This window comes from Quercus suber, unplaced genomic scaffold (genome assembly GCF_002906115.3).
Source record: "Quercus suber isolate HL8 unplaced genomic scaffold, Cork oak 2.0 scaffold_535, whole genome shotgun sequence".
Classification (NCBI taxonomy): Eukaryota; Viridiplantae; Streptophyta; class Magnoliopsida; order Fagales; family Fagaceae; genus Quercus; species Quercus suber.
Window position 1 is genome coordinate 336,901 of NW_027069983.1, and position 27,624 is coordinate 364,524.

Here is a 27,624-nt window from a genome sequence, read left to right on the forward strand (position 1 = left end):
TTTCCCAGAATTTGTGATACTTTATAATACATATAAGATTAAACCATGGGTCATACCAATCAAATTTTTTTTTAATTTTAATGTAAACGAAAATGTTAATAAACAGAAAAGCACCACTGGAAATAAAAAAAGTTTTACATTATCGAATGAAAAAACTCTTGAATTAGTGTTAAAATATTCACACAGCATCTTTTGTTTAGTTAAATAGATTTATAATTTGAATTGAAATGTTGCTAAAAGTATAGGGTTTAATTTAAAAACTTCTAAATGTGTGAAACTTATTGGAAACCATGCTTAAATTATGGTTATGGAGTTTAAATTATAATTTTCCCCAAAAATTATTCATTGTCCTTACTCAAAAAAGATCCAGTACGTGCGTGTGCAAAACAGAACCGAGGGTTAATTTCTAAATGGTGAAGAATTACACTCTGATTAGTATATAACCATTTTAATCCCGTGCCGTCCATACTTCCTCGGTTGTACATGAAGCTTTCAAACCAAATCATCAATGTAAAATTGGTGACTAGAAAACAAATCAAATCCATAACCATATATGTATGTAAAGGAGAGAAAAAGTCGAAGAGCTAAGAAGCACACAAGCATCCAATTAATGATAATATAGGCAATACATTTTCTCATAACATCAAATTAAATCGGTCCCTATTTGACCAAAGCACCCATGTACTATGTACAACACAGTTCACCAATATGAATATACACATCTCTTAAAGAACCACCCCTCTCTCTTGCCCACTTCGTTCAGCAACAAGTGGTTTAGAAATTGCTTCACTAGTAGATGCAAAAAACCCATGAAAGACTGATTACATAGCAAACTGTAAAACAAGGAACTGTAACCTATGTAAAATCTACGTTATATAAGCTTAGCAAAGGGGATCTAGGAAAATCTGGACACACCAACAAGAATTTGTAATGCATAAGCAAGATCACGATGCCAAACCTTACGTTATATCAATGCCTAGCGGGCCTTTTTTAGACGTTTGGGTGGCCTCATTGTCTCTTTCCTTGAAATGTCTGGAGCCTTCAAGTCAATAAATGGCTGCAAGCATTTTAAAGACCCACTTAAGTGAGAAATAATTAAGATTTAAGGCAGTTTATCATATTGAAAAATCTAGATCAATTAACATTTTAACACAAAAACACAGCAATGAAATTCCTACAGCTGAAAATGAGCTCTAGGATAGGATTTACAAGAAACAATTGTCAGTATCATGAAAGTTGCACCACTTAAAGAAGGGGTAAGATTAGACCCTAATGGACAAGCAAGCAGTCAAACCATGACCGCACTATCATAAAAACAAGTCAGATAAATAAAACCTATGTATTAAAAGTATTATAGCAGCATTTTTTAAATCTGTATGCTAAATTGAACACTGCGGCAGCACAAGTGCAGAAGTAAACATAGCAAATTATCAACTACTGAGCTAGATAATGTTGGAGCCACATGGCACCTATATGGCTAGCATGGGTTGGTTAAATTCCATCTGATCTGATTTGTTGATTATCTGCATTATGATCTTGAAAGTGAGGGAGAGCTAAAAAAAAAGCTAGAAGGAATGAATACTAGAGATGTTTGATGGACAACTAAATGTTCCTACATGAACTTTAAAGAATTTTGATGATTTTATTCCATTTTTGTTTAAAAGAATGATCATAGGCCCATGAAATGTACTAGGACACTTGCAATCATTATTTTACAGTGTCGTTTTATCTGAGGCACCCGAAGATTAAACAGATGCAAAAATAGAGTGTCTAAATTCTTAGCACTAAAGTTATCAATCTAAAGTAATTACAATCAAGATGGTCTCCTCAAATGTCTCTCATGTCTTACCTAGGCCCTTCAGTTCACCCTGTGGTCAACATGACATGACAATATTTGAAAAACAGAATAATCCAAACCCAACACCAATTCTCACCCTATGAACGTGGTCCATTATCAAATCACCCTCAAGGAAAATAACTCAAAAGTCTGTGTCACCTCTCCAAATGAGGAGGTTCTAGCTTAAAAAGAGATCCTAGATAATTTGCAGGAAGGTTATAAAAGACTTGCCTTCAAAATTTTAAGACCATACATGACTTGTCCTTTCTCAGCCGCGCCCCCCCCCCCAAAAAAAAAACCCAAATCAAGGCCTTTAAGACCAGTTCAAGAGTGATATGTATGAAAGCAAAACTATAAGAAATCCATTTTTGTCAATAGGTTATAAGATATCCACAACCACTCAGATATTCCAATTTGGCAACCTACAGACATAATGAGGTTGAGAAAAGACCATACGCATAACTTGCTAAAGTCCACACATGGACAAATCCGAGTTGGAAATGTGCAAGGAGACCAATAACCAGCTTAATGGGTAGTTATCTAATCAATTTTTAAATAAGAAACTTTTTACACTTATGACTATACATTTTCAAGTCAAGATTATGAAATATAATACAAAGTGAAAACATTGCAGCATATAAATGCACAACTGAAATAGGAAGGCAGTATTTCTAACCTCATCCCATTTTTTTTGAAGTTCCAAAAGCTCTTGACAATAAGTGAGACACTCAGCATGGTATAGCGCAGCTAACTCTTTTATCAAGGCCTTCCTTTTAATTATGCCAATCACTTCAAAGAAAGAAAAATGTGGCAATTGTGAGATATAGAGAAAAAGATGGATCATAAGTCAGCTTCTATAACAAACACAGAAAACTAAGCCAAACAACTCATGAAGAAACAAAATTTTGACGCTGTCTGGAATGTTAATATTATTTTTAAAATATCCATGCGCGTCTGATCTCATATCAATAATCAAATTGTTTAAACTAAGAAGAACCTTAAATTCCATCTTGGCATGTAAGGTATGTATGTAACTAACATCAAAAATATGCATAGGTCTATTAAGTATGAAACTTTAAAATTTGTGTTCAGAGAAATCATGCTGACAAAACTTTATTAAAAAAAAAAAAAAATACATATGTAGGCATATCCATAAGTGGCAAGAAATAAGTCCATAACTTCAAAGAAAACTTGTTAATTTTCATGGTTCCCAAAAATCTTATCATGGATCCATTAATTGCATTATACAAAAAGAAAAAATTTTGAAATTGTATATATATATATATATTTTTTTTTTTTTTTTTGGGTTCATGGGGGAGACAATGTTGATACCACTAATCCCAGGTAAAATCAGCAAAATTAAGTCAAACCCACAACTACAATGGTAAAATACCATGTAATTGATATAAAAGATCCCCTTTTTAGCACATACACACTTTAAGCGGGTTTTGAATTGACAAAAAATTGTGTTAGTTTCCTGGTAAAAAGAGAAGCAAAGAAAGAAAGAAAGTAAGCCAGCCCAAACAATAGCGTAAAAATTAATTCATGGGTCAAAATCTGAGTGCGCCACATTCTACATAAAAAAGGACTAAAACCCACAAAAAATCCAAAATTGAAACCCAAAAGAAAGATCACCAAAATTCAAATTAATTCCATGTTTTGAAACAAACCTAAAGGAAATCGAAGTATAGTGGGTGAGATAATATGGTAAATAGAGAAATTTAATAAAAAATAAAAAATAAAAAAATAAAAAGATAGAGAATAATGTACTTCGACTGGGATCGAAAGGTGGTGGTGGTGGAGTTGGTGGCGGCGGAGGACGACTTGGGTCGGCCTGAGTCGAATCCGGCTGAGGCGGGGCGGCAGGAGTTGGCTGAGACGGCGTAACTGGAGGAAGAGGAGGAGGAGGAGCTTGTTTAGGGTCTTGAGACATGATTCTTGGAACAACGTCGGCCTGTGTGTTGTGATGTCCCCCAAAAAGAACAAAAGAAAGAGAAATATGGGACTAGTTTCGTTTAATTAGGAGCGTGCGAGCGTGAGTGACATTATGGGACGGACCGAGAAAAGTTGTATGTATATATGTAACTAGTAAAAGTGATATATATGGGTGTCCACTGTCCAGTCCAGCGTCCACACCTCAACCGTAATTGATGAATGGTCACCATCGTAGTTAGTGATTTCAAAGTCTAAGTCAAGTGCAGGCCTGCCCAGTACCGCCTCCCACATATATAGAGACAGGATTAATAAAATATATTAAAAGAAAGTTAAAAAAAAAAAAATGTAAAAAAATTTGTGAGAGAACAGGTGAATTGCATTAGGTGTATTGCACTTTATCTTTTTTTTTTTTTTTTTTTCAAATTTCATCCAAAGTCTAGACTTTTGTAATATTGTCTGGTATTTCTAGCCGGGCTTTTTTATATTCAGTTTTAATAAATAAATAAAATCTATCATTGAAAAATCTCTATCAAAAGTTATTTTGTTATATAGCTCATTTTGAAACTCGAGTTTAGCTAAACTCGCTTTCCTCTCAAATCTAACCTCTTATTTGACTTCAAAATACTCCTACCTGAACATCAACTCATCATTGGAGCAATTGGATTCAGAGAACCCCCAAGATTCTCTCCTTTTGTGCCTAGCTGGCTTGACTAGAAATGGACGGGGACTTGTGCTCCAGTCCAAAAACAAGAGAGGAACTAGGTGCTTCGAAGTAGCGAAGGTAGTAGAGAAGTACCAACACAATGATTGTACTCGCCAAATCAATATGTGGTAATTTTCTCTCCCCTAAACTATGTATTATTTGTGTGTGTGTAAATGGCCATTGAAGGGACTCAAGTCTCTAAGCGTAGAGCTCCACGTGGATTTTTAGTCCATCTCAACTTTGCTACCACTCTGAACTCGAGTTATAGAGACTCCAAATGCTACTTAACTTATATGTTTGATTATAATGCTACATAACGAAAATGTTAGCACAATCAGACCAAATAGCACCCAAAAAAAAAAAAAAACCCTTTTTTGTTTAATGTACTAAATTTGGATGTGATATGGACACAATATTTGCCCAAAATTAGCCATATCGTGGCCCTAAAATACTTTAGTGCACTAAACATAAGCCATTTTGTAATAGGAACCAATTGCAACTCATATAATAGTAGAGACTCCTTGTGACCCAACTCGTATCAATTGCAACCCATTGAATTCACTAACTAAGAGCATCCGTAGCAGATGTTCTAAAAATTATGCCATTTTACAACATCAAACACTTACTTTATCATTTTACCACGTCATTTTAAACTGTTGTAAGATGGATTTTGGCTCAAGTAGGACATGATATACTGTTCACTAATTTCTGCATAAACTATTTCTAGTATTCCGCAAAAAATATTTTCTGTTCAGCATATTTAAAAATTGTTCACTCTCTTTTCTGTGTAAATTATTCTCTGTTCACTGTTTAAATTTTTTTTTTTGCTGTTTTCTCATAAAACATCTAGTGAAATCATGTTTTCTAAATTTAAACGCCAAATCTAAATGCGTTTTCATTTTTGAATTTCACAGTAATCGAATCTCTTTTTCTGCATTGATAAAATCTATTTCTACATTAATAAAATTTGCTCTCTACACATCATGTTTATTGTATATTCGAATTTGCTTACTGCATTCATAAAATCTGTTTTTGCATTAAGTAAAACTGTTCTCTGTTTTCTCATAAAAATTGTTCACTGTTTTTTGCATAAACTGTTTTTAGCATTGGCGCAGTTATTGCACTTAAATGGTTTTTGTGTTTTTTTAAATATGTAACCATATGAATAATGGACATTTTAAATTTATCAATTTTAAATTTATAAAACATGATTCACTATGTGTTTTATGAGAAAACAACAAACAATTTTTTAAACAGTGAACAGAGAATACTTTACGCAGAAAAGTATATAACAAATATAGATTCTATTCTCTCTCAGCCCCTAGATAGAGGAAAGTATATAACAAATCTGATATTGAAAGGCTTTAAAGAAACAAAATATTTGGTCAAGAACCTGCTTCGAAGTTGTATGTGAAAACTGAAAACCCAACCTACCACCTTTATTTGATCAGGTGGATGTAGTTTCTGTTTTTTTTTTTTTTTTGGTTGGTTGGTAATTTATGCTACTTATGACAACTTATTTAAGTACAGCAACAATGCAGCTCAATTTTTATTTTGGCAGTTCTTTGGTCTTGATTTCCTACAATGTATTTCGTAGCATAGATTTTTGGATAAACCCAAAAATGTTTAACTTTTTAGATAAACTAAATAAGGAGTAATAATAATAATAAAAAATGTAATAAAGGGAAATTTTCAGTACATTATGATTCACTGTATTCAAATCATCTCTAATTTCTACCCATTTTGTCACACTTGTTCTATACTTCTACATGGTAGACTGTAGGTGAAGTAGAAAAAATAGTGAGTTTATTAGAAAGAGATAAACAACCAATCACAATCTATCATTGTTGGATAATTTGACAAAATGTGTATCAAAATAGATTTTATCAATGCAGAAAAACAGATTCGATTATTGTGAAATTTGAACATGAAAAAACATACAGATTTGGATTTTCAATTTAGAAAACACAATTTCACTAGGTGTTTTATGAGAAAACAGTGAACAATTTTTTTAAATAGTGAACAGGAAATAATTTATGCAGAAAAGAGAGTGAACAATTTTTTAAATAATGCTGAACAGAAATAATTTTATGCAAAATCGTAGAAATAGTTTATGCAAAAAACAGTGAACAATTTTTATGAAAACAATGAACAGTTTTAATTAATGCAGAAAACAGGTTTTATGAATGTAGTAATCAAATTCGAATATAGAGTAAACATGATGTGCATAGAGCAAATTTTATTAACGTAGAAACAGATTTTATCAATGCAGAAAAACAAATTCAATTATTGTGAAATTTAAACATAAAAAAGCATTCAGATTTGACATTCAGATTTGACGTTTAAATTTAGAAAACACGATTTCACTAGGTGTTTTACGAGGAAACAGTGAACAATTTTTTTAAATAGTGAACAGAAAATAATTTACGCAGAAAAGAGAGTGAACAATTTTTTAAATAATGCTGAACAGAAAATAATTTTATGCAAAATGCTAGAAATAGTTTATGCAGAAAATTGTGAACAATTTTTATGAGAAAACAGTGAAGATGGTGTGCAGAGAGCAAATTTTATTAATGTAGAAATAGATTTTATCAATGCAAAAAAATAGATGATCTGTACATCTAATGTAATTAATTTCCATTAAGTTTACTCAATTTGGTATGCTCTTCAATTTTCATTTGAATTTTCACGATTTTACACACTCAACGAATTCAAATTTTTCAACATATTTGTACTATCTGTACCTCTAATGTATACAATTTTTCCTTGAGTTTTCACAGTTTTTACATTCAATGAATTCAAATTTTTAAAAAATTCATACGATCTATACATCTAACGTACATATTTTCCTTTGAATTTTCATTATTTTGTACTTTCAACGAAATCAAATTTCTCAACAAGTCTAGACTATCTGTACATCTTATGTACACATTCACGATTTGCTACGTTCATTGATTTTCCATTGATTTTTCTCGAATTTCTATATTCAACTAATTTGAATTTTTCGAGGCATTTACCATTAGGTGATTTATACGAATCATTCATTTTTCTTTCATGGAGTTTGTCATTATTCATATGGTTACAAATTTAGAAAAACACAAAACCATTTAAGTGCAATAACTGCGCCAATCTAGAAATAGTTAATGCAAAAAACAGTGAACAATTTTTATGAGAAAACAGTGAACAATTTTAATTAATGCAAAAAACAGATTTTATGAATGCAATAACATATTTGAATATACAGTAAATATGATGTGCAGAGAGAAAATTTCATNACAACATCTTCATTTATCAGATCTTTTATCCTTCAATTCTATACACTAAAATAATATTTCCTACACACTAAAATAATATATTAAATTCCTTCCCTCTCATATGTCATCATCGACCACCGCCGCAGCAACAACAACAACAACTACTACTACAACAATGCGGCCACAATCACCGATTCGCCCACCTATCAACGGCACAGCCACCTATCCAACCCAGTCACAGCCTCGCCAAACTAGCCACGACCACAGCTCCGCCGAATTAGCCACAACACCACCCACTGCACATCCCAGAAAAACTAAAGTCCACCCACTACACAAACCAAAACCCACAGACGACACAAATCGAAAACCACAAAAGCCCCACAAACCGAAACGCAAGCCACCACAAAAAATAAAACCCACGGCAACATTAAAAAAAAAAAAAAAAAAACCACCTTCTCAACATATCGGAAACCATAAACCCAACAATCCAAAACCTATGAACCAAGAAAAATTCCCGTCGTTGCCGATCACAGGCCATTTTTCTGTCCACCTTAACTGAGTACAGAGCTTTGATGGGTCGGCAGATGGGCAAATTTTATAGGTCTGCACTGCATCTAATGGGTCGGTGGCGAGTGAAGGGGATGGGTCGGCGAGAGTGGAGGAAGGCAGGGAGGCAGGGAGATCGCATGGCGTCTTCAAACGAGAGGCGATGGCGGCGATGGAGTCTTCAGATCGACACGATGTAGAACGATGGCGTCTTCAGATCGGCGGCGATGGAGTCTTCAAACGAGAAGCGATGGCGGCGGCTTGATCGGTGAGGTTGGCGCTTGATCGTGATGGGAGAGTGGAGATGGAGGAAATCGGTGAGAGAGAACAGAGGTGAGAGAGAGAGAAAAAGAATAAACTGGAGAGACGGAGGAGCTGGGTCTGTGAGAAAGAGAGAAGAAATTAAGACCGAATGCGAAGAGAGAGAAACCAATAAAAAATATTATTATTTTTACCACATTTGTCCGTACCGTTGCAAATTTGCAACGGTACGGACAAATGTGGTATAATTTTGGCACATATGCCACAGTGATGGGAGCTCTTTTTTTGTGTTTGGTGTGGGATATGTGCCAAATATTTAGCATTTGGCACATATCCCACATCTACTGTGGGTGCTCTAACAATCACAACTCATGTCACAAATCCTAGACTATCGATTCCAACTTACTCCCCCCCCCCCCCCCCGCTTTTTATTTTTATTTTCTCTAGTCATAAAATAAGTAAATTTATCTTCTTCCCTGCTTTAATTGTGTGTGTGTGTCTATGACACTATTGGTGGGTTTTAAGGTTAATTTGGATGTTTTTGTGAATTATATGTTTCAACCTTTGTTTGGTTATTTTAAAAAAGTAATGAAAGGGTTAAGTTTTTAGTACTCAAAAGTTTTTTTTTTTTCCTTTATATTGATTGTTATATTATATTTATTTTATTTTTCAAAAGTTTATTATTTTTTTAGGATAAAAATAAAAATTACATATTTTTTTGGTAATTTTTAAATTCAAAAAGTGAAAATATTATAATTTATGTCATTTTTAAACATCATAATACACGAAATAACTAAATTGAAACCATATTAAAGTTAAGATATTGAAATGGAAGAATGAAACTCTAAAGATGAAATTGAAAACATGTCAAACATACAGTATGTAATTTGTAATTTAGAATTTACAAAACATATTTACACTTTTTCAATCCAAATTAGGATAAGTTGATAGACTATAATAGATACTGTAATATAATAGTTATTCCTATAGTTTAGCTATTTAGTAATTTGATTATGTTTTTATTACAAGGAATAGTTGTAGGGATAAGAGCCCAGAATTATGTATTGGGCCTTGGGCCTTATCCGAGAATGTTGGCATGTCCGAGAAAGGATAAAAAGTTATGAGGGTTCCAGTTTAGAGTCTCCAAAATAAGAAATGAGTGGAAGACGGTTCAATCAGGAATTCCTCTTCGGATATAATAGATATCACTCAGATGTCTACTCCAACGATGAAAGTAACCTCCATAGAAGCCCCAGTGATAAGGATGTGGTCATGAAATACGAGAAGGAAGAGAACCCAAAAATATCTAAGGAAAAGCTGCTACCATCGCATTAAATGTACTACAGCTACTTTTCTGACCGCATCTATGTGGAAAAGACCCTTTAACAGTGCTGCCTTGGCTACCACAACTCAAGAAAGCCAAAGAAGGTGTCTATGGGACAGCACTTAAGTAAGGTCTTAAATGATCAAAAAGTTAGGATCAGGATGGTCTAAGGGAAACTATATAATATAAGAGACCCTCCATGAGGAGAGGATCAAAAAAAAAAAAAAAAAAAAAAAAGAAGAGTACTGTAGCAATCAAAATTGTATTTGTACCCATTGTTATTAATTTATATAAAAAATATCTCTTCGGACAGTGAATAGATTCAGCTCTATATTCCTTGTTCTTGCTTGATCATCTTTTAAATCTATACTAGCTGTTGTCAAATTCATTAGGGCCTAGTTCTCCAACCCACTCTTTACAAATTTTTATACTAGGCTCACTGGGCCAAGATTCCATACATCTTGGGATTGGGCTGCAAAACTGTCTCTACAATAGTCATTCCTTATGAATAATTATTTTTTAAATTGAGAAATAACTAGTAATCTCTAAAATTGTTGTAATAGCTATTTCTTAGTAGGTGTATTAATTTCTAAAATTAATATATTTCAAAATAAAACAACTTTTCATATACACATAATAATTATGAAAATAAAAATTCATAAAAATAACTAATCTCTCTTTCAAATTAAAAAATATTTTTTTTAAGGAAGTATAATTATATGAGTAAGATATTTTCTAAAATATATCTTAAATTTGATTTAAAATGTTTTCATTCCATTATCTTCAGAGTTCTACTATTGTGTTGTGACCAAATAAATGAATAGTAATAAGAATTACATTACAGCATCTTGTATTTTTTATAATACCTATTTCTATTCTTATGTAATTACTGTTACAATCTACCAAACGTGCACTTAGGGTTTCCAAATTATGTCAACCCTAGGCACATGGAGTAAAAATTTGTATTTTCCATTAATTGTACCTCCTCCTAATGAGATAGAAACAAAAAAGAGAGGGAATATTACAATCCAAACCTATAGTTTAGGGTTTGTAACAAATTAAACTCATAATTTCAAAATTATTTTTTTTTCAATCAAAAAAATTAATAAATTAAACTCTAAAATTTTGAAAGTAGTAAATTAACTTTACAAATTCAAAAACAACAATTAAATCATATGAAGTTTTAAATAATAATAATTAAACTCAAATCTATTTAATAAAGTAGAACAACACCATATTTGAGATTTAATATGAAATTATGAACTGTGTATATGATGTGTAGAGAGAAAATTTCATAAATGTAGAAACAGATTTTATCAATGCAGAAAAATATATTCGATTATTGTGAAATTGAAACGTGAAAAAGCATTCAGATTTGGCGTTTAAATTTAGAAAACACGATTTCACTAGGTGTTTTATGAGAAAACAGTGAACAATTTTTTAAATAGTGAACAGAAAATAATTTATGCAAAAAAGAGAGAGAACAATTTCTTAAATAATGCTGAACAGAAAATAATTTTATGTAAAATCGTAGAAATAGTTTATACAGAAAATAGTAAACAATTTTTATGAGAAAACAATGAACAATTTTAATCAATGTAGAAATTAAATTCATATTTCGAAATTAAAATCTCTATATCTTACAATGCTTCTATTTAAATAAATAAAAAGATAGAAAAGCTACTTATTTTTATCTTTATGTTTATTTGTCAATTATCCTCAAGCAAAAAAAACAAAAAAAAAAAAATTTACACAGTACTCGAGTTTGGTAAACTCGAGTACTGTAGAAAAAAAATTTTCTTTATTTTTTTTTATAAAAGGTACTCGAGTCTGAGGTACTCGAGTATTGTGTTGCATGGTACTCGAGTTTTCAAAGCTCGAGTACCACTTAATTTTTTTTAATCACTAATTTCCAACTCAGCAGTCACGGTGAAACTATAAAATAGGGTACTCGAGTTCACCAAACTCGAGTACTTGAAAAAGTAGTAGATTCCTGTTTATTTTCGAAACAGTATTTTTTTGCCAAATATTTTAAAAATTGATGGTAAAGGGCCATTTTGGCCCTAAAACCTTTCCTCCTCTCTTTGCAAGGGTTTTCAACTTTCCATTGAGCAAAACCGAGAGAGAGGCAGCCAGAAAGCAAAGCAACCATGAGTCTGATAGCAGGTTCGTACGAGAAATACATATGGGGTTTCAAGCTCAAGCCTCACCCAACCCCAAATGGCCTCACCTTAACCCCACTCTTCTCCTACCCATCTCACCAGTCTCCAATCACCACCGTAGCTTCATGCGGCGCCGCCGCCGCTTCAGGCGGAGCCGACGACACAATCCACCTCTACGACCTCCCCTCAGCCTCCTACTTGGGCTCTCTCCATGACCACTCCGCTTCTCTCACTTCCCTCTCCTTCTACTCTCCGCCCCACCTCTCTTCCTTCCCTCGCAACCTCATCTCCGCCTCCGCCGACGGCACCGTTTGTATTTTCGACGCCGACCCATTTGTCCTCCTCAAGTCTCTTCGCCCCCACAAGAAGCAAATCAATGATCTCTCTGTCCACCCTTCTGGGAAGCTCGCTTTGACGGTTGCTAGGGACAGTTGTTTGGCTATGGTTAACTTGGTTCGTGGGAAGAGGAGCTTTTGTGGTCGGTTGGATAAGGAGGCTAGTTTGGTTAAGTTTGATGCTAGTGGGGACAAGTTTTTTATGGTTGTGGAGGATAAGGTTGGAGTGCACGAGGCTGAGGATGCTAGGTTGGTTTTTGAGTTGGAGAATCCCAAGCAGAAAAGGGTTCTTTGTGCCTCGCCTGGCGAGGTTAGTTTGTCTTCGGAATTGATGCTTTGTTATTAATGCTTTGCTTTGTTGTTGCATTTATTTGTGTGCTGTTGTTTTATATGAATTATAAAGATGAAATTTTGAGCATCATTTGGGATTGAAACCACATTTATGCCGCGCTTCGTTGAACTTATCACAAGTTTCCTTTAAATCATTTCCACATTTATGCTGTTAGATAGGTTAGGGGTCTTTGTTTGTTGCAATGGTAAGACCAAAACTAGGTAATGGCCTTTATACTGCAACATAATTAAGGTTGGTCATAAATTGGTTCTCACTGTTTACTATGGGGATCCCTGTTCGATTATTTATCAAAATGCTTGATCAATCAAACTGACTTGCTCATGAAATGTATTGAATTTAAAATTTTCTTTGTAAGAGTGGACTAGTGGTTGTTGGCAAACCAATCAGCTTCACCTCCATGAAGTGCAAATTGTATAGGCTCAGGTCTGCCAGACCATCATCTTGATATTGCTTGTGCATTTTATGGCCTCGCAGTGTTGAATGGGTTAACTACAACAAATTAACTCTTCTATTGATCATGGAATTCCTTTTCTCATTAAAATCCTTAACTGTGAGATAGAAGTTGCCAGATTTAGTTTTTCTTATACTTACGAAGAATGTTAAAGAAAATGCTAGACCTGATAAATTAAAACATCAATAATTGATCATACAGACCCTCTGAAAACTATCCCTTTTTGTACAATTTTCACAATTTTATTTATATGAGAGGCTTCAAAGGAAAAGAGATGCTCACCTTGATCATCATGATTTAGCATTAGAACATGTGAGAGGTTGGAAGTTCTTAGCATAAGTTAGTTTTTGTAATTGATACAGATGTGTGAGGCTGTGCAAAGTATCACCAATTTTAGGCTTACATGTGATGTAAGCCTTAATTTCTTGACAGTTTAGGAGGCAGAGTAATTGTGGGACTAACAAGATCTTTTATTTTTATGAGATTTGATATTTAACTCTTTCAATTACCAGGAAGGGAAAAAATTTCTCCCTAGGAACTGGAAGCAACTGAATGGATAATTTCAGTTGCTATTTTCTAGTGATGGGCTAAGCTCCATTGAACTCCATTGTTAGATTTCGGTTTTCAATTTCTTCTCTTGCTTTTAATTAATAGATTATTTTAAAAATTGACAGAATGGACTTCTATACACTGGTGGTGAGGACCGGAGCATTACGACATGGGATACAAACAGTGGGAAGGTTGCATATTGCATTGAGGATGCACATTCTGTCCGTTTGAAAGGTATTGTAGTACTCACAAGAAGTGATGGATCTGTTTCTGGCGATGATCCATATTTAGTGGCATCTGCATCATCGGATGGGATTGTACGTGTATGGGATGTTCGCATGGCCATTAAGGAAAAGCCAAATCCGTTGGCTGAGGCTAATACAAAGTCAAGGCTAACTTGTCTTGCTGGATCATCTCTCAAATGTGAGTCTAATAAATTCCCTCTTGTTATTGACCCTATGACACATTGCTGAAAATTTAGCAAGATCAATGCGAACTTTTGTTATTTATAATTGCTTAAAATTGTTGCTATTGAAATTATGTGTTATATTTTCTTTTTGTTTTTCTTTTTCCACAAGAAACTATGAGTAGTTCTCATTTTGGATTTTTCCATTTTTGGTTTCCGTCATTTTTCATTGATTTGGGCTTTGTAATTTCATGGCCCTTTGGGAAATGGTTGAATCATCATAAAACTTGATAAGTTATGCTTTCTATTACTTGGAAATGGTAATATTTAACAGTTTTTTTTAACACTCTTTTAGAATAATATGAATTTCTGCATCAGTATAATTTTGGTGACCTTTGGTTTCCAGGCTTGATATTTCCTCAATCTTGCTACATGTTCTTGTAAATTGTGAGTCTTATTAATACGTTCTTTGCTTCTCTTTCAGCTTTCAAACGACCAGAATCTGGAAGCAGCAGTATTCCAAAAGGAGAGCAGGATGAAGAGATGGAAGGTTCATAATAGCCATCAAGAAAATGATGCTTCTAGAAGAAGAAAAGAAAAAAAATTTGTATGGCTGGTAGAGGAATTTATTTAAACTTGTTGGAGGGCTTATGGATGTTCTGTTAACTGTTGGGTTCAATCAGTCCAACCCATAAATTTTGACATTAATGATACTTGTGTAGTTTGTTTATATTAATTTAAATATATATAATTTGAGTTTCCAACATGCTTATGGATCTGTATGCTAGCATCTTGTGAAATTGTTGTTTTGGGCTTGCTCTTGAAAATGTTCTTGGGACTGAGACATTGCAAATGGCTTTTATGGTGTTGTGAATTACTATGAACTTCTTAGATTCAATGAAGCAAGGATCTGGCTTTTCTAAAGCTGTGGCAGAAGTTTCTGGTTAATTAGACAAGGCCATCATAGAATCCCGTTACATGGTTTTTGTGTGTTCAATACCAATCTGAATCTCATCATCATCTTCTTGGGAAAAGTCTATCATGTTCATGGAACTGCATTTATCCCAGTGCACACAAGGACAATAAATTTTTTATTTTTTATTTTTTGGTTCTTCAATCTGCTTCGTCGCAATTGCAAAAATAGACATCCACATTTGAAAAACAATGCAAGCTCGAGAAGCATATACTTTCACCAAATGTTCCTCTTTGGTCCATTCAACAAGAGTTATATTCTCTAAGACGCAAGAAAACAGAACAGTAATAACTTATGGCTCAACTTAGAAACCTTATTCTCATTATTGAAGGGCAGCCCTGATGATGGAACACACCAGACAATCAGACATTGAGGAAATTGCAATTTGACATCTTTTTAACAAAGCTCCTTACACAGGAAAAAGTATAATTAAATTTAAGATGTAAAACAACAATAACACAAGTCTCATTAAATAATAATGAACAGATTTGATTTCTGTTGTTTACATCTTGGGCTGGATCAGATTTGCGGTTCAAATACATGAAATTCTGAAATGAAAGCCACTCCTTCAATGTGCTGTTGACTGGAGAAGGACAGAGTCATTTCTTCATGGGTAAACAAGTGACTGGAAACAATTAACTATTCCATTTTTGAGAATGTAAAATAGAAAATTCAGTGGCAATTTCAATTGTATTGAGCCACAGCCTCTACTGGGAGTTGCCTTGAAAAAACTAGGTCTACTGCTCGTTATACAATTTAAGAGATGATGGATCCAGTAAGGGAGATAGAATGCTTTGCTGTGCATGAAAGAAAGATCAGGAAAAAGAAAAATTAAGGTGGAGGTCCCTCGTCTAATTCTACATCAGTTTGTTTGTCAAAGTACACTTTGAGCCACTATAAACAGTCATGCCTTTTCAGCTAGTGTGAGAATGCTCCAGGCACAATAGCTCTACCTCAATTTGCTTCTTCCTGCATTGATTCAATATTGTCTTTGATCCCGCAAGGGGTAGCCCTCAACATGATACACAGTACTGCGAGGCGGACATGTATAATGGGCAGCAAGAGATGGTCAAATGGACAATAGAACCAGAACAACAAAAGATATCCGATAGCCTTTGTCCTAATTGTTTGGATTGGCTTTAAGGAGCAAAGTAACATCCAAAGAGAACCATGAAGAGAAGGCCCTGACAATGAATTTGCTAATCTTAGGCGGTTGAGGATCAAAAAGCTCCATGAAATGGTAGCTAAAAATTAACCTCTGTCCTTCAATCCTTCCTATGATATTAGCTCTTTGATATCAACCCATATGCAGTCATGATTCATCTCAATAAAAGGCTATTAATGGCTGTCATATGCACCCTGCATTTCACCAAAGAAGAAAATGGAAGTTTAAGAAAGCTTTTCTGCCTTCTTGTATTTAGCCTCCTTGATTTCCCACTCTATGTTTCTTAAAATGGTATATATATCATCCGACCTAGGATGAGATTCATCAGCAACACGAAACTCATGTACATGTCCATTTACTTCTAGCCAGCTAGAGCCAGGGGTTTTCTTCAATCCTTTATCTCTAAGAAAGCTCCTCATTTTAGCGACCCCATCCCACTTTCCAGCTGCAGCATAAATATTGGAGAGCAATATGTAATTTCCAGCATTTTTTGGTTCCATAGTTATAAGCTTCTCAGCGGCAAACTCTGCAAGCCCGGTTTCTGAGTGCATCTTACAAGCACTTAGCAATGGGCCCCATACCCGAGCATCTGGTTTGAAGGGTATAGTTTTTACAAGTTCTCTGGCTTCATTTATATGCCCAGCACGCCCTAATAAATCCACCATGCAAGCATAGTGTTCTTGGCTTGGTTGCAAACCATAAGTTTCCATCATCTCCTTGAAGCACTCCTTACCTTCTTCAACAAGGCCTGAATTTACACAAGCTGTCAATAGCCCAAGAAAGGTTACTTGATCTGGTATCAAATTTGATTGCTCTATTTGGTTGTACAGATCAAAACATTTGGACCAGTCTCCATGCTTAGCATATGCACTGATTATAGAGTTCCACATGATTAGATCTTTGCCATTGATTTTCTCCTCATCAAAAATCTTTCGGGCCATTTCTATGCATCCACATTTTGCATAGCTGATAAGAAGTGCTGTATTAACAGATGAAAGTGTGTTGAGGCCAAATTTCACTGAGTACCCATGAAGGTATTTTACATTTTCTAATGCCCCAATGCTGACACAAGCAGGCAAAGCATTAATAAGAGTAATAAAATCGACTCTGACTCCTTCTGCTTTCATCTGGGCAAAGAGAGACAAAGCGTCAACAGACTGATCATGGGTCACATATCCTTTAATCATTGTGCTCCATGAAACCACAGTCTTATTCTCCAATAAGTCAAAAATCTTCCTAGCCGAATATAAATGATAACACTCACAATACATGTCAATGAGAGAATTATGAACTGATACTTGATAGTCCGAACCATTTCTTATCACATGAGCATGCAATTGTTTGCCCCACTCAATAGACTTTAATTGTGCAATTGAGGAAATTGCAGGTAATGCTGTGAACAGATCAGCTTTAACTCCTGAATTTACCATAAGCCTTAATAATTCAAGGGATTTATGGGCATGCCTATTTCGAGAATAGGCTGATATCATTATATTCCAAACAACACAGTCCTTCTCAGGCATTTTTTCGAATAGCAATTTTGCATCTTTCAAACAACCCAGCTTAGCATACATAGACAATAATGCAGTACTCACTAACAAATCCTTACACAAGCTGCTCACTACTACCAAACAATGAATAGCCTTTCCTGCCTTCAATGAGTTCAAATCAACGCTTGACCTTAACAAGTTAATCATAGTAACTGAATCCGGCTCAACTCTCTCCACTTTCATTCTCTCAAAAAGCCTAAGACTTTCCTCAGAATTTCCATTTTGAGAAGCCTCAAGAATCAGAGAGTTCCAATAATCCAAATCCCATTCTGACATTCTTACAACCAGTTCTTGCTCATTCTCAAAACCACCACAGTTCCTATACATCTCAACCAAAGCAGTACCCACCACATCAAATGAATCAAAACCAAGTTTCAAAACATGCCCATGAACCTTTTTCCCATATTCAACATCTGGGAAGCAAGAACATGATCTCAGAACAAAAGGGTAAGTATCTTCATCTGGGTACATGGACTTCACGGCCATTTCGTGGTACACCAAAAGGGTTCTCTCAAAATCACCAAACTTGGACAGATTTCTCAAAATGGTGTTGTAAAGAGCAGAACTTGGATTGGTAATGGAAACGAAGACCTGTTGGGAGAGATGGAGGAGGCCAAGGTTGGCATAGCAGTCAATGAGTTTGGAAGAGAGTGTTGGGTTTTGGTGTAGGCCAAGAAGGGTGAACCTGGCATGGATTTGTTGAAGGTGTTGGGGTTTGGTGCAGAGGTTAAAGAGGGACGAGAATGTGCTGAAAGGTTTTGTTTGGGTGGTGGGAAAATGTGGGACAGTGTCATGGAGGAGATGGAGATGGAGATGGAGATTTCTTAACCGCTGCATGTGAGGCATGGTCATTTTTGGTGACCATTACTTCTAGTACTCTCAAGGTTGGCGCTCTCCCCACAAGGTGGACTTTTTTTCAAAATAACACCAATATTAAAACAATTTTGTTGGTTAGTATCGATACAAAGAGCCCGTTTGGTTTAGAGATATTTCAGTTTTTATAACTCAGTTTTCAAAACTCATAACTCAAACCCAAAACTCATAACGCCCTACTCAAACCTCACATTCACTCAAAAATTGTAAAACACCTATTTGGACTTATAACTCAATTACATATCTCTACCCAGTGTTGCCTACTGTTGCTATCCACGTCTCATTAACAAAAAAATTTCTTCTGCTTTACTTCTCCCACAGTGGCATCCTCTCACTTTTTCATTTCTTTGACTTTCCCTCTTTTTTATCAAAATTCTTTGTCTATCTCTCTTTCTCTATCTCTCCCCTCTTCACTCTATATTTGATTTTTTTTTTTCCACTCTTCTTTGTTTCTTTCTCAGCTTTCTCTATCTCTCCCCTCTTCAATATGTATTTGATTTTTTTTTTTCTCTTCTTTGTTTCTTTCTCAGCTGTTTTTGGTTTGTTTGAATTGGTGGCTACTGGGTTTAAAGTGATGGGTTGTTTCAGTGGTTGCTAGGTTTAAATTGGTGGTGGTGGGTTTCGGTGGTGGTCATTTGGGTGTTGGTTGGGTTTCACGGTGTAGATCTAGTTTAAGTCACAGTGGAGATCAAATTATGGGTCACGGTGGAGATCGGGTTTGAGATTGGGTTTTTGGGTTTTAGTTGTTTCCTGGTCTTAGTTCTTGTGTCTCAATTCCAGTGGTGGTCGGTATGGAGAGTGGTGGAGGCGTGGCTTGAATTGGTTATGGTTGGGTTAAATCGGTTGGGGCTGGTTTTGTGTTTTGGTGGTGTGGATCGGTGGTTGGTTTTGTGGGTTGATTTTGGTGTTTTGGCGGTGGTTGAGTTTCAATTTCACGGTGGTTGTTGGTGGTGCTGGGTTTGTTGTGGTGGTGCTGTGGTTATTTACAACAATAATATCAAACAGGCTCTGAACTGACATGACAACACATAAGTTATGGGCTCCACAAAATCTGAATATTTATGTTGGTGCTACTAAGTTTCCTATCTCAGCTTTTGAAAACACTCATTTTTTGTTTCCTATTTCCATCACTCTAACTCAAATTTTTTAGTTTTGAGTGATGGAAATAAGGGTTGAAACCAAGCCAAACAAGAATTTTTTTTGTGGGGCCCACGAGTTTTGAGAACTCAGTTATGAAAACTGAGTGATGTGATCCAAAAACACTCTCATCCAAATAGGCTCAAAATTATTTAGCAAACTAACATCTTGAGAGTGAGGGACTTGAGATCACTGTAGCAAATCGAGTATCACAGACTCGATTTCAACGAAAATTCTCCTGGAACTCGAGTTTTAAACACTCGAGTTCCACAAAAGAAAACCAAAAAGTTGAGATACCCATCTTCTACCTCTTCTCCCCCTCTGAAAAAATCCACGACAGCCCCTCTGTTAAAAAAAAAAAAAAAAAAAATGACAACCAAAGAGACAACAAAAACACAAACACAAACACAAACAAGGATCAAAGCAAAAATCACACAAAGCTCTCAACCATGAACAACGACCACAATTGGTGACCAGTAAACCCAATGGCGAATCCAAGCAACAAAACCCACGAACTCAGGCAGCGAACCCACGACCCAAGCGGCAAAAACCACGAACCCAAGCTCGGATTGAACTCACGACTCAGGCGAAGGTCGTTTTCCCCTTTGTTTCTCTCTTTTTTATTTGTGCAGAGCAAGAACTCGAGTGTATAATACTTGAGTTCCACTGGAAATCGTTTTCTACGAACTCGAGTTTCACTAGAAATCGATTCCTATACACTCGAGTTGCTATAGTGAACTTGAGTATTTTAGTCTCGAGATGTTAGTTTCATAAATAGTTTGGAAACTATGCTAACTAACAAAATTATTTCAAAATTGGCGTTATTTTGAAAAAAAAAAAAAAATCCCCACAGAGGGCACAAAATTGGATCCGGATCTAGACACCCAACTTGAACTTGAAAAAAATTATTTGATCTTTGTTTTTTTTAGAAGAAAGTCTGTTAATATATTAATTCAAACAAAAGGCTAAGTTAGCCTAAACAAGAGGAAAAGCTGATGGTGGAACATCCTCTATCCGTACTGTAGCATCTGACAAGTTAAGAGCTAATCTCGCCAAACAATATGCAACTTTGTTACCCTCTCTCTTTGTGTGAGAATAGGATAATTCTGTAAAATTTCTCTCTAAAACCCTTGTGTCTTCAATAAGTAATCCATACGACACAAACCCTGGATTTTTAGTACTTAAAGCCTTTGTAACAGTGCTTGAGTCCCCTTCAACCATTATTATGTCAACTCCAATCTCCCCAGCAAATTCAATGGCTTGTGTTGCTGCCATAGTTTCAATCTCGATAGGTTTGTATGCTTGGCAAAAATGTTGTGCAAGAGAGGCGACAACCAACCTAGCATTGTTTCGGAGTGTTTAGATTTTATACCTTGAAATTTTAGAATTTGGATTTTACCTCCCTAAAGTTTAGGGGTTTTTAGATTTTGCACCCAAAATTTTGCAACTTTATGGTGTAAAATCCAAGATACCCCAAATTTTAAGAAGTAAAATCTAAACACCCTTAAAATTTAGAGGGTAAAATTCAAATTTTGAAACATTAAGGTGTAAAATTCAAGCACCCCAAATTTCAAGAGATAAAATCTAAATTTTAGAATTTCAGACTTAAGATGTAAAAAAATCTAAACACTCCTAAATTTTAGGGGTATAATTTGTAATTTCCTAAAAAAAAAATACAAATTAACGCAGAAAAAGGAGCAATGTCAATTGTCAAACACCTTCCAAAAATTTATAAAAACTGTCAGTGTTCACATGGACTATTTTCCTATACATAAAACAAATAAAAAATTTCAGTTAAAATTTTCTCTAGAAATTATCGGCATGCCATTAAATAATGCCAAGCATGTCACAATCAAGTTTTTCATGCATTAATAATATCAACTATTTTCTGGCAGATAAATCAAGAAAAATGATATGTTGATAAGATTTTTACAATATTTTACAGTTAAAATTTTCTCTAGAAATTATCGGCATGCCATTAAATAATGCCAAGCATGTCACAATCAAGTTTTTCATGCATTAATAATATCAACTATTTTCTGGCAGATAAATCAAGAAAAATGATATGTTGATAAGATTTTTACAATATTTTTATAACAAATTTTAAGTAATAGATTGTTACTGATTGTTATTATTATGATAAAAAAGTAATTTTAGTGTTAAGTTCAAATTTGAAGCTATAATAACTAACCACCTATAATTTGTTATGAAAATATTATAAAAATATTGTGCACCTTTTCTCAATGATTGGAAAATTGAAAATAGAAATATTTAAAAACAAAAAACCGCCCTCCTATGATGCTAATTTTATGTTATTACGTAAATTGTGATAAGTTGTCTATTATTTTCATATAAACTCATTATTTTTTTACATTATTTATAGTTTAACACGTAGGAATAATGCTTAATAATAACATGAATCCCCCACCTCCCAAAGAAAAATGTTTTTGAAAAGAAATAATATCTCATATTAAATGTGAGTTTTTATTAGCTTAATTAGTAAAATTTATAATATTAAATAAGAGATCTGATGTTCAATTTTCACTTGCTCAAAATTAATTGAAGTTTTGGTCTAGCAATAAAGAAAAACAAGAAGGAAAAAAAAAAAAAAAAAAGGTGTTTTTCATTTGGAATGGGCGGACCAATTAATGTCTTTCACATCATATGTCTCTCCGTGTGCAACTGGCAAGTCTCCTTTGAAAAGAAAAGAATATATAGCAGGGAAGTATTAAAGCTTCAAGTATCCAAAAATTCCATCACACCAGTCAATCTCTCCCCTCATTCCTCTTCTTCATCATCTTCGCCTCTCCTCTCCTCTGGAATTCAATCCATCACCTTCCCATTTCTGCTCAAAATCTATCAGGTACTCTTCTTCTCTTCTCTTCTCTTCTCTTCTCTTGCTCACAAAACGTGCATGCTCGAAATCAACTATTTCCTTCACCTTCTTTCATTATGTATGTATGTTACTTAGGACAAGTTAAACAGAAAAATAACGTTAACGGTTTCTGAACGTTACAATGTACGTACTACATTTGGGGTTTGCCTATCCAATCCTATCTTTGCTTGACAACATTAAAATCTTCATTATTTATAGGAATGTTTTGGGTAGTGTCAAAATAGAACCATGTTTTTTTTTTTTTTTTTTTAATAAAAGAATTGTACCAGTTTGCACAATCAACTGGGTTTAACTCCTTGTTTTGTATGCTAAAACCTTGATGATATGCCCCACTTGGTTATCCAAACAATTCTAAAGGAAATTAATTTATTCTGGAACTGAGGCAGAGTATGGCATTCTGATTTTTCAAAAAATAGGAATTTGTGCATAAATTTTTGAAATTTGAAATCGGATCACGGTCACGAGTTTTTACTCTTGTTTTGTGTGGTATACTATCTTACTGCATTGAACCCATAATTTGTATCTTGAATATATGAAAGTTCAAGATTTCTATCAGTCACACCAGTGGCGGAGCCAGGAATTTAGGTTAGGGGCAAGATAAAGATAAGATTGGAAGTAAAAATAATCTAAAAAATTAATCGATATTAATAACAAAATAAGTAAACAACTATTGATAATGTAATTGTCATACAGAATCTAATAAAATAAACTTTAATTATATTTTTCACATCTAGCTTATTTACTCAGTTGCCATTTACGATTTTTCATATTTTGAAACCGCTACATGATTCTTCACATTCAATAGTCTGAAATATCTTCTCAATATATGTGACAATCATTCATTACTAATCTCCTATTCGATTGCGTAATCGATTTTAATTATGTTCATTGTTGAAAAAGCTCTTTCAACAGTAGCTATTGCAACTGGTAAGATCAATGCCAAAGTCACTAATAAGTAAACCAATTGATATGAACATTCTTTTCATTTTACCATATTTTCCTAGCTATCCAATTCCTTTAACTGTTGAAAACTCTTCAGTAGACTGCATGTCATGGATGTATGTCTCAAGTTGGCTATCCAAGAAAAAACTTGACACATAAAAATTCTACAGGCAGCTTTGTCTAGTCATCAAGTTTACTAAGTGGGATTCATTAATTATATGAATTGTACTAGGAGTAGAAGTCTACTACTACTAGAAAGCTGGAAAGGTAACATGAATTCACTTAATTAGATTTTTTTTTTTTTTTTTGTCTTTTGTGTAGAGGGTGGGGGTCAAAACATTTGAAAGTTCAGGGGGGCAGGTGCCCCCTCGCCCCCTCCTCCGCCCTGGCCACAACCCGAGGTTGATGCTTGTTTTCCAGCAATCTTTGGTGTTTAGTTTGAGGCCGACTTTGTAATAACTCTACGTGAAAAAAGAAAATATTTTTCTTATGGTGCAATGTGTGGGAAAGTTTCATTTCTGGTGCAGTTTTTGTATTGTTGTTGGAACTTATATGGGCTGACTTCAAAAGATTAGTTCTGTGCAGTGGCATTGCTGAAATGCAGAATAGGAGTGCCTCAACAGTTGAAAGACCAGATCAACCTACTCGAATGCCTTGTTGGAAAAGTCAAGGCAATTGTCTCTGTTTTTGTTGTTTACTACTTCTCATTCATGACAGTTATTTTCATGGGAAGATTAATTTTAGGATTTCTCTCTGTGTTTGTGTCTTTACTTTTATAGTTTTATTGATTCTCTTGTAGAGATTGTAGAAATAAGTTGAGCGAGCGTTCATGTGCACTTTTTACAACTAATTGAAGAATTGCACTAGTTATACTTTTAGTCAATGGACTTTTGATATCTTAATTGTCTTAGCCATATAACTAGGGGAGGATTTTGTGCTGGTTTTAACCATTGTGGGGAAGAATGGGTACTATGTATTAGATTATTAACTGAAAAGACAACAAATTGATTCATACTTGATAAAACTTTAGGAAGTTTTAGACATGTGAGGGGTTAATGATAGAAAAAATGTCTGATTTCCACGTTATATGCATGATTGCATATACCTTATTATCTATTTTGCTACCATTTTTTATTATCCCCAATGATTGTTATATTTGACTGAAATCATTGCAGTGGGATTGTATTTATATTTTACTTATGTTCCTTAAAGAAGACTGGTTGTCATTACAGTATCCCTTGCCAACTTTTTATTCTAGACAGTTCAGCTGGTAGGAGGTGCCTTAGAAGGGAAATTATGAGAAGCAGATTCTTAAGGGTGTTGAGTTTCTAAACTAGTGTAGAGATTAAGATAATTGTTTAATTTCCATACATCTGGTTTTAGATGTCTTTTGTCTTTCACTTCAGATCATGCTCATTTGAATTATCTTTGTTGGTTATAATTATGGATAAGTGATTAAATTCTCAATTTCCTAATAACTTAAGCTTTTGGAACAATTGGTAATTTAACATGGTATCAGAGAGAAGATCCTGAGTTCGATCACTATTTTCACTCTACCTTCTATTTAAAATGTTAGTATGGCTCTCCACATGCTTATAGCAAACCAATATTGTGCCTTGTTTCTAATTGTTTGGTTTAACAGTGCATAGCCAAGAATGTTAATTACCCCATCTTGAATTTTATGGCATATTTCTCTCTCTCTCTCTCTCTCTCTCTCTCTATAGGGATTACTTGACTACATGCATAAATGAAAGCCATCTATCTGAAGTTGCTTGGAAGGACGTCACATCACTTCTTTCTCACATAGATACTGATTTCTCCAGTATGTTAAGAGGAACTAATGTTGTCCAGATGCACTGTATTCCCATTTTTGTGATTGAGCTTCGATTATTAGAAGAATTATAAAAGTTAATAATATGGAATCAAATGTATCCACCATTAGTTGAGCCTTTTTTTCTTCTCTCTAATTTATTGGTTAATCTTGCAACTTGGAGATTATCTTCCTAGAAAATTCCATTGGCATGATATCAACTGTCTTTCTATCCATTCTAGATGAGTGAGTTTGGTCCCTAGGCGAGGGGGAGATTAGAATTAGTGACCTTCACTGCATAAGCCATAATCACCCGCCGATTGTACTATCCTTTGGGGATATATCAACTGTTTTTAATAAACATATTTGTATTTAACTAAATCTAGGTTAATGTATAATAGATTTTAGTATGGTTCTTTTGCAGCTATTAATAAGTTTACACAGCAGAATCTTCCAGCTTGTAAACCTGTACTAACACCAGCATGGGTAATTTCTCAAGGCTGCTATTTATATCTGAATCTTCCAATAGCAACCATTCATTATTATGTGTCTACTTTGTGGTTTTGACTATTCCTCTGCAGGTCATTTTGACATTTCTATTGATCGGTACTATTTTCATTCCTATTGGCCTTGTTTCTCTCCATGCATCACGAAGTGTAAGTACTCTCTATTTCCCTTCAAAGTCGCACACTCCTATGGAGCACAGATTGATGATTATCTATATGATATATGATTTATAGGTTGTTGAAATTGTGGACCGATATGATATTGATTGTGTACCAGAACAATTTAAAAGCAATAAGCTGGGATATATTAAAGATAGCTCATATCCGAAAAATTGTTCTCGCACCTTAAAGGTAATGTTTTTCCTTTTTTGGTGTTTACCTCATTCAATGACAATACCTGATTTATGTGCTTCCTTTTCAAAATTCATTCTTCAATTTTGACAAATATTTTTCCTTTAATTAATGTACATGCCATCTTAGGTTTAGCTGAGCACAATTTACCATCCTAAATCTCCTGACAATTCCTAGCTCTTGCAAATGAAAATGTTGATATTATAATCAAGTAGTTTGGGTTGAGAACTTGGGGTAATTCAGTTCGAAAGGAAGAAAAAAAGAAGCAGCAGTTAGGAAAGTTTAAATGGGTAAAGTGATATGTTCCTTGCTTCCAAGAGCTTAAATTACTGTCATATAGTAGTAGAATAGCCGGTAGCTAGACTCCTATAAATGATCAAATCTAGGGAGAGATATTATTCAGAAGAAATTTCCTGTGTGCTCTTAGTATAGATTTAGTAGTCCAACCAGTTTATATTTTTTCTCTTCTAAAGTGTTAATAATAGTTCTGCGTAAATTTTGACTGTGTCTATATAATTTGTTTTATGGAATTTCAGTCTCTTACATGTAAAGAGCACTTGATCTTTTTCTGAAGGAGGTAACAAATGGAGTCCTAGATTTGTCATCACCTTCATCATATTGACTGCCAGCTAGTGTAGGTGATCAGGAAATATTAGTTTTATTTGAACAATACAAAGTATAAAATCCATCTGCTTGAGTAATATCGCTTGTTTTAAGCACATCATCAAAATGATCAGCACTTGATTTATCAACTACTGCTGAGGTCGATCCATGTACATATTAGTGAGTAAACCTGGTAGGTTGTCTTCTTTAGAAGTCTCTATCTACAAAGGCTATTGCTTTAAATATAAAGTTGCAATGGGGCATCAGATGGCTTAAAGATCTCTTTAGCTGCTTCCTTGTTATGTTGAGTCTCAGGTGAATGCAAACAATCACACAACATTTCATGTAAGCAATTAGTGGGCCAACCAATCCACAAGCTTATGAGCTTCTAGTTTTAATTAAAATAATTTTAGTTTTTTTCCCCTCTTTCCTGATTTAAGTTTCTTTGAAAGTCATTGGTTAAGTCTCAAATTTGTCTGCCAATCTACCATATTCTTTGTTAATTTGTTGCTTTCCCCCACCTTCTACCCAGAAGGCCTTCTAATTTTGAGCTAAATTGATGGCATAGATCGACTTTTCTAGATCAGTTTCTGACTTACTATGGTGAAACAAACTGATGCTTACAGAAGCCTTTACTGAAGTTATAACTGCACCTTTTTTTAGTCCTTCCCTTATTTTACAGGTTTTGAAATATAAATTCTCT

At 34.4% G+C, this 27,624-nt stretch overlaps 4 protein-coding genes across 7 annotated transcripts; 2 read left to right on the forward strand and 2 right to left on the reverse strand.

Annotated features, from left to right (window-relative positions):
- Positions 1 to 585: 585 nt before the first annotated feature.
- LOC112016488 (uncharacterized) lies at positions 586 to 3,997 on the reverse strand. 3 transcript variants are annotated; one of them, XM_065763973.1, is made up of 4 exons: positions 3,608 to 3,997; positions 2,514 to 2,626; positions 964 to 1,057; positions 586 to 833 (listed from the first exon to the last, which is right to left on the reverse strand). In XM_065763973.1, the coding sequence occupies exons 1-3, from the start codon at positions 3,768 to 3,770 to the stop codon at positions 977 to 979; spliced, it is 357 nt and encodes a 118-aa protein (XP_065620045.1). In that variant the 5' UTR covers positions 3,771 to 3,997; the 3' UTR covers positions 586 to 833; positions 964 to 976. The 3 variants fall into 3 exon arrangements, with proteins under 3 accessions (XP_065620045.1, XP_065620044.1, XP_065620043.1); XM_065763972.1 differs by having other exon boundaries at positions 959 to 1,057; positions 3,608 to 3,996; XM_065763971.1 differs by having other exon boundaries at positions 586 to 1,057; positions 3,608 to 3,995.
- Positions 3,998 to 11,921: 7,924 nt separating this feature from the next.
- On the forward strand, positions 11,922 to 14,881 carry LOC112015233 (uncharacterized). Its single transcript, XM_024047613.2, has 3 exons — positions 11,922 to 12,667; positions 13,835 to 14,132; positions 14,600 to 14,881. The coding sequence occupies exons 1-3, from the start codon at positions 12,011 to 12,013 to the stop codon at positions 14,671 to 14,673; spliced, it is 1,029 nt and encodes a 342-aa protein (XP_023903381.1). The 5' UTR covers positions 11,922 to 12,010; the 3' UTR covers positions 14,674 to 14,881.
- A 576-nt stretch (positions 14,882 to 15,457) lies between these two features.
- On the reverse strand, positions 15,458 to 18,728 carry LOC112015227 (pentatricopeptide repeat-containing protein At4g19191, mitochondrial). The gene has a single exon (XM_024047604.2). The coding sequence runs from the start codon at positions 18,653 to 18,655 to the stop codon at positions 16,478 to 16,480; it is 2,178 nt and encodes a 725-aa protein (XP_023903372.2). The 5' UTR covers positions 18,656 to 18,728; the 3' UTR covers positions 15,458 to 16,477.
- A 3,725-nt stretch (positions 18,729 to 22,453) lies between these two features.
- LOC136063490 (putative ALA-interacting subunit 2) lies at positions 22,454 to 26,433 on the forward strand. Of its 2 annotated transcripts, none has more exons than XM_065763969.1 (5): positions 22,454 to 22,676; positions 24,227 to 24,322; positions 25,886 to 25,947; positions 26,043 to 26,117; positions 26,202 to 26,433. In XM_065763969.1, exons 2-5 carry the CDS (start codon positions 24,250 to 24,252, stop codon positions 26,406 to 26,408), a joined length of 417 nt encoding a protein of 138 aa, XP_065620041.1. In that variant the 5' UTR covers positions 22,454 to 22,676; positions 24,227 to 24,249; the 3' UTR covers positions 26,409 to 26,433. The 2 variants fall into 2 exon arrangements, with proteins under 2 accessions (XP_065620041.1, XP_065620042.1); XM_065763970.1 differs by having other exon boundaries at positions 24,237 to 24,322.
- Positions 26,434 to 27,624: the final 1,191 nt, after the last annotated feature.

Bases quoted from the DNA above. Each gene is read 5' to 3' on its own strand.
- LOC112015227 (XM_024047604.2), bottom strand. From the start codon at position 18,655: ATGACCATGCCTCACATGCAGCGGTTAAGAAATCTCCATCTCCATCTC.
- LOC112015233 (XM_024047613.2), top strand. From the start codon at position 12,011: ATGAGTCTGATAGCAGGTTCGTACGAGAAATACATATGGGGTTTCAAG. The intron at 12,668-13,834 runs GTTAGTTTGTCT...AAAAATTGACAG, and splicing joins TTTGTGCCTCGCCTGGCGAG to AATGGACTTCTATACACTGG. The intron at 14,133-14,599 runs GTGAGTCTAATA...CTTCTCTTTCAG, and splicing joins TGCTGGATCATCTCTCAAAT to CTTTCAAACGACCAGAATCT.
- LOC112016488 (XM_065763973.1), bottom strand. From the start codon at position 3,770: ATGTCTCAAGACCCTAAACAAGCTCCTCCTCCTCCTCTTCCTCCAGTT. The intron at 2,627-3,607 runs GTACATTATTCT...CTTTCTTTGAAG, and splicing joins ACCTTTCGATCCCAGTCGAA to TGATTGGCATAATTAAAAGG. The intron at 1,058-2,513 runs GTTAGAAATACT...AAATGCTTGCAG, and splicing joins TTCAAAAAAAATGGGATGAG to CCATTTATTGACTTGAAGGC.
- LOC136063490 (XM_065763969.1), top strand. From the start codon at position 24,250: ATGCAGAATAGGAGTGCCTCAACAGTTGAAAGACCAGATCAACCTACT. The intron at 24,323-25,885 runs GCAATTGTCTCT...GTTCTTTTGCAG, and splicing joins GCCTTGTTGGAAAAGTCAAG to CTATTAATAAGTTTACACAG. The intron at 26,118-26,201 runs GTAAGTACTCTC...TATGATTTATAG, and splicing joins CTCTCCATGCATCACGAAGT to GTTGTTGAAATTGTGGACCG.